General features: G+C 35.8%; 1 protein-coding gene across 1 annotated transcript in view; it reads left to right on the top strand.

Annotated features, from left to right (window-relative positions):
* The window catches only part of NEK1 (NIMA related kinase 1), a 144723-nt gene that overhangs the window by 116296 nt on the left and 13743 nt on the right, over positions 1–14684 (top strand). The window contains exons 31-32 of the mRNA XM_052645226.1: positions 84–214; positions 385–517. Coding sequence (XP_052501186.1) covers positions 84–214; positions 385–517 — 264 coding nt within the window. The remainder of the gene's footprint in view (positions 1–83; positions 215–384; positions 518–14684) is intronic.

The raw sequence follows: 14684 nt of genomic DNA, 5'->3' as shown, positions 1-14684 counted from the left end.
GGGAGTAGAATCAGTTATGGCAAGAATTATTTTATTCAGTCTTTTAAATCATGAAATGTCTTCTTTTTATTTATGTGTTTTAGATAACAGTGATGGGGAGATAACTAGTGAATGTGAATACGATAGTGTCTTTAATCATTTAGAGGAACTGAGGCTTCACCTGGAACAGGAAATAGGCTTCGAAAAGTTCTTTGAGGTTTATGAAAAAATAAAGGCAAGTAAAATGTCAGCTAAAACATTTCATTTAATTTTGAAATATTCTGTGTTTGAATTAGTAGTGAAATGGCAGTGGTTTTTCTTGATCAGTAGACTTACTGGAAATAATAAAGCCTCCAATTAGAGAAGGTTAACATTCAAATATTTATATTTGGAAATTTGGTATAGGCTGTTCATGAAGACGAAGATGAAAATATTGAGATTTGTTCAACAATAGTTCAGAATATTTTGGGAAATGAACATCAGCATCTTTATGCCAAGATTCTTCATTTAGTCATGGCAGATGGAGCCTATCAAGAAGGTAAGATTTCCTCACATCCTTATATTTTAAATAAATGTGCAAAAAGGAAATGACAAATGTAAATTGATTAGGTTATATCACATGCATTTTGTGAAATCTGTATTGGAATTAATATCTAGTACTTTTAAGCAATTAACTGTATAAGGATACAGTTACTTGGATTCTGGGATAAACTTTTATTGGCTTGTTTTTTAAGTCAGTAATTTAATTTGCAAGTAACATTTGAATTGAGATTTTTTAAAAGTCTCCTTTTTGGACAGCTCTAGAAATGAGAATACTTTCTTATCAAGGAGGTGGAATTAAATTTTTAGACACATATGTAAAATTTCTTCTAAATAGTACCAAATGTAATGTCTTCTGTTGACAGTAAGTGCAGTTCATCTATCATGATTTGAGTGTAAACCATTTTTATATTTCAAAAATATTTACTTGTAGAATCACTCAGAATGTGTTGGCTTTATTAAAAGTTATTAAAGAATATTTTTTCTCATTCACTTGGTCATGGCAGAACACTAAGCATTGAATCTAGAGACCAGAGTTATAGTCCTGATTCTATGACAAGCTGGTCATGTAACAGGAAGTGATTTATTTTGTCTCACGTTTGTTTCATTTGCTCTCAGATGGAGTGTGACCTCCCGTCTCATGCACTGTGGTGGCTTTTCAGAGTGTTTTTGGAGGCTCCTGGGTGCCTGGCACTCTATTTTTGTGGCCAGTGAAGGGCATGACATGTTGCATACCATGTCCTTAGGAAAAAGACATAGGAAAGAAGGTGTAAAGCCATACATAAAATGCTCATCCTGAAATGTTTTCAGTGCAGTAGGGGCTAGAGAAGGGAGGTTGGATTGGGAGAAATGAAAAGAGACGTAGAGGATGTGACTTGTGGGGAAAAGAACAGAACAGCAATTACTGTGTTAGGATAGACTGGCCATACTAGGAGCTTCCTGTAGAAGATTTGTCTTTGTGATGAGACACTGTGACATGTTTAAGACACATGGATGAAACCAGTGAAGGATTTAGAAGTGAAAGGACAGTGTAGTGGAAGAAGCACTTTGTGGTGAGAAGTCTGGCCATGGTGCCATGTGTTGCAGCCGTAGCGAGATGGGAAGGAGCACTTGATGGAAACGGTAGAGGTATTTGGGCATGAGGAGGTGAGAACCTGGACTTCATGTTCAGAGGTGCTCAGATGACCTATTTCAGAGGCAGGATTTTATTAAAATATGTGGTATTTGGACTCATGAAAAATTAAGTTTGCTAAAATCAGAATTCAAGAGTATTTTATTTGGGGAGAGACTTTATAATTATGTAGACTTATTTACATTGACTGTAAGCTCAGCAAAAAATCTTTCTTGAATTGCTTTAATGGAGGTAAAAGTCTTGTTAAAATTCTAATAGTCATTGTTAAATCAAAACTAGAAAATCTTTCAGGTACAGTAAGTACTCTTACAGCTTTAAAACCTACTGCGTTTTCATTACTTTTCTTCATAAGCCCACAGAGTAACTGCCAGGCCATTAGCGGCAAGGAACCAATTGAATGTAAACCAACTTCCTTTATAACAGTCCGTGCTACCTGTGTGCCTGATTATGTAGTAGTTAAGAATTATCACAGATAGACAGGCACAAACAGAATCATGTTTCATACTCACAGTGGTTGCTATGGAACCTGTCAATAGAAATTTAAGGGATCTCTTCTTTATTAAAAAAAAAAGAAGTCAATGGACAATAATACCACTTTGGGGAAAAAACACAAGAACGTACTTATCCAAATAAATGTTTACTGTCTTCGAAGCAGAGATACAGACTTATTCTAATGAAGATACTCCGTTACACAAAATGTCTTGAAACTTCTCTTTCACAAATTCCCTAACATCTTATATACCATATTCTTTTGATTGTCTTTCTTGATACACATCCATTCTGAGAGCTTTCAATTTTTTTGGGAAAAGCTTAAAGTTACTTGCAATCAAGTTTAGTAAATAAAGTAGGTAATCAAGATAAATAATATGTGGTCTTTTTAAGTATCTTCCCATGCAGTAATGAGCCTAATTGTTACAGTGCATTTATAAACTGATTCTGAATATTTTGAACGTGAAAGTGAAAGTAGCTCAGTCGTGTCCAGCTCTCTGCGACCCCATGTGCTATACAGTGGGTAGCCTTTCCCTTCCCCAGGGGATCTTCCTAACCCAGGTTTCCTGCATTGTGGGCAGACTCTTTACCAGCTGAGCCACAAGGGAAGCCCGTTTTGGACAAGAATTCATTTCTAAAAATATTTGTCAAAATTAATATTATTACTTTAACAGTATGATTTGTAGACAGAAGTTGAGGATTTAAAATGTTGATGCTTAATTTGGCCACAGAAATTTTCATAAGATTTATTTATATTCCATCTTGCTCAGCCAAAAAGATTTGACTGCATTATATATAGTACACTGTGTGTACATACATATATATACATACATACATAGAGAAGATGAAATTAAGTTAAAAACAAGTGTTTGGAAAAGTCAACATATTAGGCAAATGAGTGCAAGCAATATATTAAGCCAAGTTGAAGTAGAAACACAAGCTCATAGTCAAAGAATCTCTACAATTTGGGAAAATAATAATCAGCACCAGTTTGGTGCTGATCTTGGTAGCAAAGCAGGAAACCTAATTAATTAGCCTAATTAATTACTTGAGACAAAATGTGTCAGTTACTCAGAGGACAGCATTTCTTGGAATTGAAACAAGGAAAAATGTCCACCGATTCTTAAAAAGAACAAACTATGATAGTGTTCCTCCAACTGAAATAACATGTGAATTCCTCTAAAAAGGAAAATACTTTTTCAGACTCCAAGAATCTAAGTCCGTAGACCTCAGTGAAAAACTCATCTTAGTCTTTGAAAATGTCTGTCCATTGTGAATTACTGTTATGGAACATGTGGTTTTTTTCTATATATAAATAATTATTTTTATCAAAATGAAAATATAAACATTATCTGACACTTGTATATTCTTGACTTATTTGAGATCGTGAACTCCATTTTATGAAACAGTCCTATAATAGACTGAAAGCATGCTGAGTAACTTTTACAATATTTGGATCTCATGGGGCCCTTTCCATATGGCATGTGGAAGTTAATGGCATGAGGCCAGAAAAATGATCACATTTGAGTGAGTCTGTGGAGACTATCAAACTAGTTCTGTTCATATTCAGACTCTTCATCCTTCAGGTTAAATTTAAATAGTCTGTTTAATTTATTCCTTCATGGTTTTTAGGCTAATGAAAAATTGGAGATAACCACAATGTCTTTAAACACAAATGGTTAATTTAAATACACTATATCCAAAAAGTACTACATTGAAACTGTCATAAAACTTACCCATAATTTATTCTTTTTCAGTGCTCTATTGTAAAATTTTTATGATACAAAAACGTTGAAACAGTTTTACAGTTACCTCACATATGTCCACCACCTAGATTCTGCCATTAGCATTTTATAATCTTCCTTTATCACTTATTTATCCATCTTTTCATCTGTTATGTGTTTTAAAGGCAAAAAGTTGTGTCTCACAACTGCATTGTTGTAATTTTTTAAAGCATATTTGTGTATGCAGAGTAAAGCAGTCTGGATAGTTTTATATAAAATTATTAGCCTTGGTTGTCTTTGGCTTATAGGTGATTTTTGCTTCCCACTTAATTCTTTATTGTATTGTTTGCATGTTTTATAAGGAGTGTGTGATATTATAATAAAAACTCCATACATTAAGGCTCTTTTTCTTTAGCGTGACCAAAAAATGACTTTTTTATCAAGTAAATACACAGAGCTTGATTTTCAGCGAGTGAGTTAATTTTTTTCCTTTTTCTACAGATAATGATGAATAATCTTCAGAACTTTCATTAACCATCAACTGAATGAAAGCATTTAAATTTTGGTTCATCAGAATAACAGGCTTCAGTGGGAAATGTAGCAGTGTTTACAAATGAAATCTTACATTTCAGATGGGCATGCTGACTATATGAAAATGATGGAGAAACATGCCATTTTTCAATTAAGATCCTAGTTTTATATCTATTTTGTTTGTTGAGTTATAGTTACTTCTTACAGAATGTGTAAGTCATCCAACCAAAGTTTTAAGACAGAGTGATTCTGACTTGACTCAATGGCTTTGAAGAAGATGAATCATGTGGCAGGGTAACTTTGACTTTCAGCAGATGTCTTTGAGTTGGAAGAATTACTTCTGTTTTGAAAAAGCTACCAACAGTTTTTCATTTATGCATTTAAACATGATTCTTTTTTTCTGTCTACTTGTCATATCCAGCAATTCTGGGTTAAATAACCTTTCAAGGGCTATATTTAAATCTTTATTTTTCAAAGATGAACCTTCCAACCTTAAAACATGTTTTCTCAATCCTTTTTCAACCAGTGTGTCTCCTGAACTAGCTCAACCAAAACAGGATACCGAAAGAGTCTTAGAAATCATTGAAAGATTTGATTATGAAAGAATAGCTAATATGTATTTCCTGATAATTACGAAGTTGGTTCATTAGTTCCATTTTTACTTGAGGACCAGAACCAGGAAGTTTACCTTTAAACTTAGTCTGTGGACTTGAGCACTGACCTAGCATATAGCATAAAGTTGCCCTTTTTGTTTTCAACTTTCTCTCATGCATGTGCTTTTTAATTGAAATGCAAAAGGAGAAAGGCATCATTTTTATTTTGACACTGTGACAGTTTTGGTAACTAGTATTCCAAAGTGGGGAAATGTTCACCTCTTTTAATTACATTATGAGAAGATTTAGTTAGATCATTAAGACAGTGGTCACATAACTTCAGTGGCAGTATGCCAGGTAATATAGAGATGTCTGAAGTTCAGATGCTTTTTGTAATAAAAGCAGAATATTGGAAACCCTGAGAACAAAACAGTCTGATTGATATATAATTTGAACCATAAAATCTTATCTTGCAGCACTATCAGTACTCTGCTGAATTTATTATGTATATTATTTCTAACATCCAGAACTAAATATTTGATTTTTATATGTTTGTTTATTTTATGATGTTACTATTAAATTTTTATTATCGACCTGAAGTACACTGTTGGTTATCTTTTATTTATTAGCACTATATTCAATAAGGTGCTTTTACAAAGAACTTACAATACTCTTAATCATTTTACCTGAAGATTTCCTTTTTTTTTTCAATAGAAGAATATCTGAATTCTGTACTTAATTCTCTACAATCATGAATGATGAGAATGATTTGTGTGTGAGCAGTCTTAAATTCTTAACCTAGCCTCAGAAAGCAAGTGGCAGTATAACACAGCAGGAAGAGCTGCTTAGTCATGTTTCAAAAGGTGCCATCTATGGGGATAATGAATAGGGTATGTGGCATCTTCAGCCAGTCGGTAGTGAGTGGATATAGGCTGTTATTGCAGAAATCTCTGTACCAGTGGGAAAGAGGGTTTTTATTGTTAAGTATGGTCTGCTGTAGGTGTTACAGAAGTGTTGAAGCATCTGTAGATTCATAGAATGATAGAGCAAGCAATAGCTGTCAGAATAATGTACTGTTACCTACATTTCACATCCAAAGGCACTGCATTGTCACATGAATAAATTCACTTATATAGATGACTACAGTCAGATCATTTCCTGTCTTTACCCTGTGCTGTTAGTTACACATTCTTTTAAAATTTATCTCCTCTAAAGAGTAAAAAGAAATAGATTCAATAAGAAGCAGTATACTTAGCATCAATACATAAAAGAAGTCTATGGAAATGTCCTGTTTCTGGGAATACCACACTATTCTAATTTACCTGTCTGTTTAAAAAAATCACATGCATGCATCTCAGTTCAGTTCAGTTGCTCAGTCATGTCCGACTCTTTGTGACCGCATGAATTGCAGCATGCCAGGCCTCCCTATCCATCACCGACTCCCAGAGTTCACCCAAACTCATGTCCATCGAGTTGGTGATACCATCCAGCCATCTCATCCTCTGTCGTCCCCTTCTCCTCCTGCCCCCAATCCCTCCCAGCATCAGAGTCTTTTCCAGTGAGTCAACTCTTCACGTGAGGTGGCCAAAGTATTGGAGTTTCAGCTTTAGCATCATTCCTTCCAAAGAACATCCAGGACTGATCTTCAGAATGGACTGGTTGGATCTCCTTGCAGTCCAAGGGACTCTCAAGAGTCTTCTCCAACACCACAGTTCAAAAGCATCAATTCTTCGGCGCTCAGCTTTCTTCTTCACAGTCCAAGTCTCACATCCATACACGATCACTGGAAAAACCATAGCCTTGTCTAGACGGACCTTTGTTGGCAAAGTAATGTCTCTGCTTTTGAATATGCTATCTAGGTTGGTCATAACTTTCCTTCCAAGGAGTGTCTTTTAATTTCATGGCTGCAATCACCATCTGCAGTGATTTTGGAGCCCAAAAAAATAGTCTGACACTGTTTCCACTGTTTCCCCATCTCACACACTAGCAAAGTAATGCTCAAAATTCTCCAAGCCAGGCTTCAACAGTATGTGAGCCGAGAACTCCAGATGTTCAAGCTGGGTTTAGAAAAGGCAGAGGAACCAGAGATCAAAATGCCAATATCCATTGGATCATAGAAAAAGCAAGAGAATGCCAGAAAAACATCTGCCGCATTGACTATGCTAAAGCCTTTGACTTGTGGATGACAACAAACTGGAAAGTTTTTAAAGAGATAGGAATTCAGACTACCTTACCTGCCTCCTGCGAAACCTGTATTCAGGTCAAGAAGCAATGGTTAGAACTTGACGTGGAACAACGGACTGGTTCCAAATTGGGAAAGGAGTACATCAAGGCTGTATATTGTCACCTTGCTTATTTAACTTAAATGCAGAATACCTCATGTGAAATGCCAGGGTGGATGAAGCAGAAGCTGGAATCAAGAATGCCAGGAAAAATAATCAATAACCTCAGATATGCAGATGACACTACCTATATGGCATAAAGTGAAGAGAAAGTAAAGAACCTCTTAAGGAAAGTAAAAGAGGAAAGTGAAAAAGTTGGCTTAAAATTCAACATTCAGAAAATGAAGATCATAGCATCCAGTCCCATCACTTCATGGCAAATAGATGGGAAAACAATGGAAACAGTGATAAACTTTATTTTCTTGGGCTTCACAATCACTGCAGACGGTGACTGCAACCATGAAATGAAAAGATGCTTGCTCCTTGGAAGAAAAGCTATGACCAACCTAGACAGCAAAGGTCTGTATAGTCAAAACCATGGTTTTTCCAGTAGTCCTGTATAGATGTGAGAGTTGTACCATAAAGAAAACTGAGTGCTGAAGAATTGATGCTTTTGAACTGTGTGTTGGAAAAGACTCTTGAGAGTCCCTTGGACTGCAAGGAGATCCAACCAGTCTGTCCTCAAGGAAATCAGTCCTGAATATTCATTGGAAGGGCTGATGGTGAAGCTGAAGCTGCAGTACTTTGCCTACCTGATGGGAAGAACTGACTCATTGGAAAAGACCCTGATGCTGGGAAAGATTGAAGGCAGGAGGAGACGGGGATGACAGAGGATGAGATGGTTGGATGGCATCATCTACTTAATGAACATGAGTTTGACCAAACTCTGGGAGTTGGTGATGGACAAGGAAGCCTCGCATGCTGCAGTCCATGGGGTCGCAAAGAGTCAGACACAGCTGAGCAACTAAACTGAACTGATTCAAAAAAACTTTTAAATGCTATATAAAGTTGGCTTTTTATCCATAAATTAGCATGTACTCTACCCTTTATAACTTTATTGATGGATCTTTCAAGACTGCTTGTATATGTGTGTGTTTCATATACACATGAAACCAAGTGAGGTAGAATGATGAATTGAAAGGCCAGCACTTTGGAGAAAGCCTCAACCCCAGAGATGAGTACAATGTTTAAGAGAAAGTGGGCACTGGAGTATATGTCCAGTGCCTTACTCTTGGGTAGATCAGACTCATAGATTAAAGGGGCAAAAGTTAGGCCAAGTATCCATCATGTTGGAGGATCCTGTAGAAAATTCCATGTCAAGGTGAGGCTCCAAAAAGCTCAAGGAGACCCCCAAACTCAGGGACTGTCAGAAGAGAAGAGAAAAGGACCAGAGTTCCTGGAGAAAAGGACCAGAGATCCTTAAAGTTATAGCCACAGACTAGCCCTCGATTGCTTTTCTATCTTGAGCACCAAAATTTGGGTGGATTGGGGAATTTAGACTCAAACGTATAGTTTGAGGTGGTTCCCAACTGGTAGTGGTCCATGGACCTAGCAGAAGCCATTCCAGTGGCTCTCTGAAGGAAGGCATATTTACTTTGTGTCTTATAAAACAAATAAAAATGTAAGAGCAGTGAATACAGAGTTAAGGATATAACGGTAAAGAAATTAAGGCAATGTAAGTGGGAAATTACAGGAACAGGATATGCACAGACTTTAGATTTGGAATTATCAGAGATGTGTTGTAAAACAACTATACTTACTGTGTTTAAAAAGTGATGTAGATTTGAAGCACCAAATAGAATTCATTTAAATGAAAAATACAATAATCAAAGTTTTGAAAGTGAGTGAACATGCTTAGCAGCACAGTATACATGACAGGAAAGAGAATTAACAAATTGGAAGCAATTATCCATAATAAAGCACACATAGAAAAAGACGGAATGTATACGAGAGAAGGAAAGAAATTCAGTGAGAATGTTTAATGTATGTTTGATTAGAGTCCTAGAAAAAACAAAGGGGTAAAGTTATTCATAGAGAGAAAGGCTGAGCATTTTTCTGAACTATTGGAAAACTCTGATCCACAGATTGCAGATGAATAGTGAATTTCAAGGAGGATAGGGTAAGGATGGTGTCTTCAAAGTAAACGTGTAAAATAGAAGACAAGAAGAATCAAAAGAAGTTGAAAATAAAAAGACATACTACACTTCAAAGGAATGTTAAAGACCAACTCTTGGCTTTTCAACAGTAGCAGTGAAACAGTGAAATGGTACCTTCAGTGGGCTAAAAGAAAATAATTGTCATTCCAAATTATGTAAATAATAAGGATGTCTGATGAATGGATAAAAATTAATTTTGACTCTACTGCTGGCCATAAGTAAAAGACAGGAGATTTACCTTGCCACCTTTAATAAACACTGGACAAAAGCTGTGAAGCAGTGCTTCTCAGACAGTGGGTAACAGACAACAAAAGGAAACAAATGATTAAACCCTGTGATTGCCCAAAGTTACTGTATAAAAATAGGATGGAGGTCATACAAATAACTCATTAAAGGGGACTCATAAAAATAACTCTGGAATCTCCCTAAATTGAAAGTGTAGAAGTTAGAATTTAGAGAGAGGAAGCAGCCAGAATTTGCAATACAGAGTTTCAGAATGAAGAGAGTCACACAGAGAAGCAGTGAGAAGCAGTAAAATCCCCCAGTATTTGCAAAGTAAACATATTTGTTTTTTAACATTGAAATATTGTTGATTTACAATATTGTGTTTCTGGTGTACAGCAAGCTGCATCAGATATAAATCATGGGATGGAAATGATATTTCTTGCAAATGGAAATGACATGAAAGTGAGAGTGGCAATAATCATGTCAGAGAAAGCAGAATTTAAAGGTCATAAAGATAAAGGACACTATATAATCCTAAGCTAATCAATACACGAAGATATTACATTATTTAACATACATGCCCCTCTCCCATAGGAGAGCCTAAGTACATAAAACCAGTATCAAGGGACTTAAAGGGAAAAATTGACAAGACTACAATAACAGTAGGTGATGTTAACACTCCACTGACATTCAACAGACAGAACTTCCAAGCAGAAAATAAAACAGAGATTCTAAATGAAACAACAGCACAGTTAGACTTTAAAGGAGATTACATCCCCAAGCAACAGAACCCATGTTTTTTCAAGTGCACATGGAACAGTTGTCTAGGATAGACAACATACCGGGGCATAAAAGAAGCCTGAACAAATTAAAGAGGATAGAAGTCATTTCAGTAAGCTTTTCTGAACACAACAGCACAAAAACAGAAATCACAGAAAGAGAAACAAGAAGAAATGATTACATGAAGAATAACCAACATGTTAATAAGAAACCCAGTGGTTGAATAGTGAAGTTGGGAAACTTAATAACACCTTGAGACAGTGATAGCCATATAAATATCTTTGGGATGAAACAAAAGCAGTCTTAAGAGGGAAGTTCATAGCAATAGAGGCCTTCATCAACAAGTAAGAAAAATCCCAAGTAAACAACCTAACCTACCACCTAAAAGAATTAGAAAAAGAATAACAAAACCTAAAATCATCAGAAGGAAGGAAATAATAAAGATCAGAGAGTAAATACAAAATACAAAACAAATAATAGAAGAATTCAATAAAACCAAGAGCTGGTTTGTTTTTTTTTTTTTGAAAGAATAAAATTAACAAACCTCTGGCCAGACTCACCAAGGATAAGAGAGGACCCAAAAAAGAAGTGAAAGAGAAGAAGTAGTAACTGATACCACAGAGACACAAAAAATCATGAGGGACTCCTTGTAAGCAGTTAGATGCCAAAAAGTTGACCTAGAAGTGGACTAATTTCTAGAAAAAAGCAACCAACCAACAACAAATCAAGAAGAAAGACAGCAGAAGAGAGCAGTCACTAGGAGTAAAGCTGAGTTCATCACTTTAAAAGCTGCCAGCAAACAAGTTGAGAACCATGCGGTGTCACAGAGAACTGTAGCAAACATCTAAAGGAGATCTAATTATTTTGAATTATTCCAGAAAGTTGAAGAGGACAGAATGCTCCCAAATCAATTTACAAAGCTACCATTATCCTGGTACTAAAACCAGACAAAGACACTGCAAGAAAACCATAGTCCAACAGAGGACTAAAATTTAGAATATACAAAGAACTCTCCAAACTCAACAGTAAAATCAGTCTAATTAGAAGTAGGTAGAAGACATGATAGATACTTCACCAGAGAGAATACACAAATATCAAATATATGCATGAAAAGGGGCTTAAAATCCTTAGCTGTTGGAAGTGCAAATTGTCAATGAGATGTCACCACACACCTATCAGAAGCAAATAAATAAAAAGTAGAGACACCAGCAAATGCTGATGAGGGTGCACAGAAACCAGACTGTAGATACCCTGTTGAAGGAATGTAAATTTGTCAGTTTCTTATGAAGCTACATCTACCTCCTATGCAACCGACCCAGATATATCAGGCATTTATCTAAGGAACCATAAAAACATACATTTTATCAAAAACTGCTCATAGCAGATTTATTTGCTATAGCCAAAATCTGTAAACAACCCAGAGTTTCTTCAGCAGGTGAGTGTTTAAATAAAATTGTACATCTACCTCATGGGAATACTACTCAGCAATGATAGGAACACTATTGATATACGGAACAACTTGGATGACTCTTCAGAGAATTATGTCAATTTTTTTAAAAAGCCAATTTCAAAATGTTAGTTACTATATGATTCCATTTGCCTAATATTTCCAAAGGAACAAAAACTTAGAGAAGATCATCAGTGTTTGTCAGGGAGTAGGAATGAGTGTGTTTACAAAAAGGCAAGTTGGTGGATGCTTGTGGTGATGGGACTGTTATTTATTTTGACTCTGGTGATGAATACATGAACATATATGTGATGAAATTGGAGAACTAGGTACACAGATATACACAGTTGGTAGATGAGAAATTTGGGGAAATTTGAAAAAGAGATGGATTATGTCAATGCCAATATTCCTGGTTGTGATATCGATTGTACCATAGTTTTACCAAATGCTAACATTTGGTGTAACTGAATAAAATGTACCTAGGATCTCTACTTCTTTAAACTGCATGTAAACTATAGTTACTTCAGAGATTTCAATTAGAACATAGTTATTGGGCTTTCCTGGTGGTCCAGTGGTCGGATGTCCACCTGCCAGTGCAGGAGGCATGGCTTCAATCCTGGTCTTGGAAGACGGGCACCTGGAACTGTGCGCCACAGCTCCTGAGCCCACACTCCAGAGCCCGCAAGCCGCAGCTGCTGAAGCCCATGTGCCCTAGAGCCTGTGCTCCACAGGAGGAGCCGCTGCGATTGGAACCCGCACACCACAGCCAGAGGGGAGGCCCCACGCGCTGCAACTTGAGATAGCCTGTGTACAGCAACGAAGACCACCACAGCCAAAATTAAATAAATAAGACTTTAAAAAAGAGAATAGTTATTATGACTCTATTACATGTGTTCAAAAGTAGATCTGGAAGAAATAAAAGACCCAATGAAAACCTTAAAGATGAAACCTACCACTTGTCACATGAAAAATACCCTGAAGAGAACAAATGGCAGATTAGATATTGCAAAGGAAGAAAAACACGGCAGTAGAAGCTAGGTTTCTAGTAATAAAACCAAGAAAATAATAGTAGTAATGGTAAGAGCAGCAGGGAGCCTTGGAACAAATCCAAGTGGCCTAACTATGTCTAATTGGAATCTCTGGAGAAGAGAAAAGGAGGAGATACTAAAAAACATTAGAAGAGAGGCTGAAAATTTTCCAAGTTTGATTAAAACTGTAGAGAGAGAGATTCAAAAAACTCAACAAACCTCATGCAGAAAAACTATGAAGAAAACACACCATGGAACATATAAAGACACAAAATTTTAAAAGTGCATTGAATGGTTATCTGAATAGTCTCAGAAAAAGTATTTGAGAAAATGCACCAGCTATTCTTAATAAGAAATCTAAGCATCTAGAAATACAAGGGAATTTTCTTGACTCGATAAAGGAAATCTATGAAAAAGGCCACAGCTAACATGATATGTGATGAAAATTGTCATGCTTGTTTCCATTTGACATTGTGCTGCAAGTTTTAGTTAGTACAATAAGACACTAGAGAAAATAGCAATAATCCAGATTGCAAGGAAGAAATATAACTATTTTTTTGACAAGTAGCAAGATTCTCCGTGTAGAGAACATGATGGGATCTACAAAGCAGTTGCTAGAACTAATACATGAATTGGGAAAGAGCAGGATCTGAGCCCAATAAACCAAAACTGACTGGTTTCCAATATGCTAGCAACAGTCAGAAACTGAATTTTTAAATCGCCCATTTAAACTGCATAAATTATTTTAAATACTTTAGAGATACATCTGACAAAGTATGTAAACAGCTTTATACCCTGAGAAGTACAAAATATCACAGAGAAATTTTAAAAGACATAAATCAATGGAGAGACAAACTGGATGCCAGCTATTCTCGTTTCTCTTCAGAATTTTACTGGGTGGGGGGTCTTGGTGCAATAATATAAGAAAATTGGAAGTTTTGAAAAGAAGGAAAGTCATTTTTCACAGATAGAACCCTTATGTGCATAGGAAACCCCCCACAACTGAAGTTTTTAGAATAAATGATCTTAGGCTCCTAGGTAAAAAAAAAAATAGTAAATTATATTTCTGTGTATCATCAAGAAAAATATAGAAAATAAAAGGTTCTATTTATAATAGCATTAAAAATATTAAGCAACAAAAGATATGTAATCCTCCAAGGGGGAAATTGTAAAATATTATCAAGAGTCAGAAAAATGAAAGTAATAGAGTACCACATTCATGAATTAGACTCAACAGGATAAAAATGTCAGTTCCTACCTAACTGATATATCTATCGATTTAGTGCAATCACAGTCTAAATCTGAATTTGATAAGGTCATTGTTGAACTTATATAAAAATAGAAAAGGCCGGATATAGTGAAGAGACTTTTAGAAATAAAAAGAGAGGCTAGTTGTTTCAGATGTCAAGATTTATTATAAAATTATAGTGATTAAAATATGAGGTTATAGCACAGAGAAAAATCAGTAGGCCAATGAAACAGGACAGATATCCCAGAAACAGATTCATCTGTATATGGATATTTGAAATTCATAGAAGTGTCACTTCTGGGTTGTAGAGAAGAGTCTCTTAAATAATTGGTGCTGGGACAGCGTATCTAATACAGCAAAGAAGAGAGGAAGGGGCAAAAGGGAGGGAGGGAAGGAAATAAGGACGAGCGAGATGGAGGGAGGAAGGACATTGGACCCTGATTTACTCCATGCAAAGATCAATTCCAGGCAAAATATTAACATGAAAAATAAAAAGTTTTCAGAAGCAAACTCACGGTAGGGAGGAATTGTTAAGCAACTGTTAAAGTACTCATTATAAAGGAAAGATTGATAAATGCAAGTATATCAA

Source organism: Budorcas taxicolor, chromosome 8 (genome assembly GCF_023091745.1).
Source record: "Budorcas taxicolor isolate Tak-1 chromosome 8, Takin1.1, whole genome shotgun sequence".
Lineage (NCBI taxonomy): Eukaryota > Metazoa > Chordata > Mammalia > Artiodactyla > Bovidae > Budorcas > Budorcas taxicolor.
This window is presented reverse-complemented; position numbering and strand designations above follow the sequence as displayed.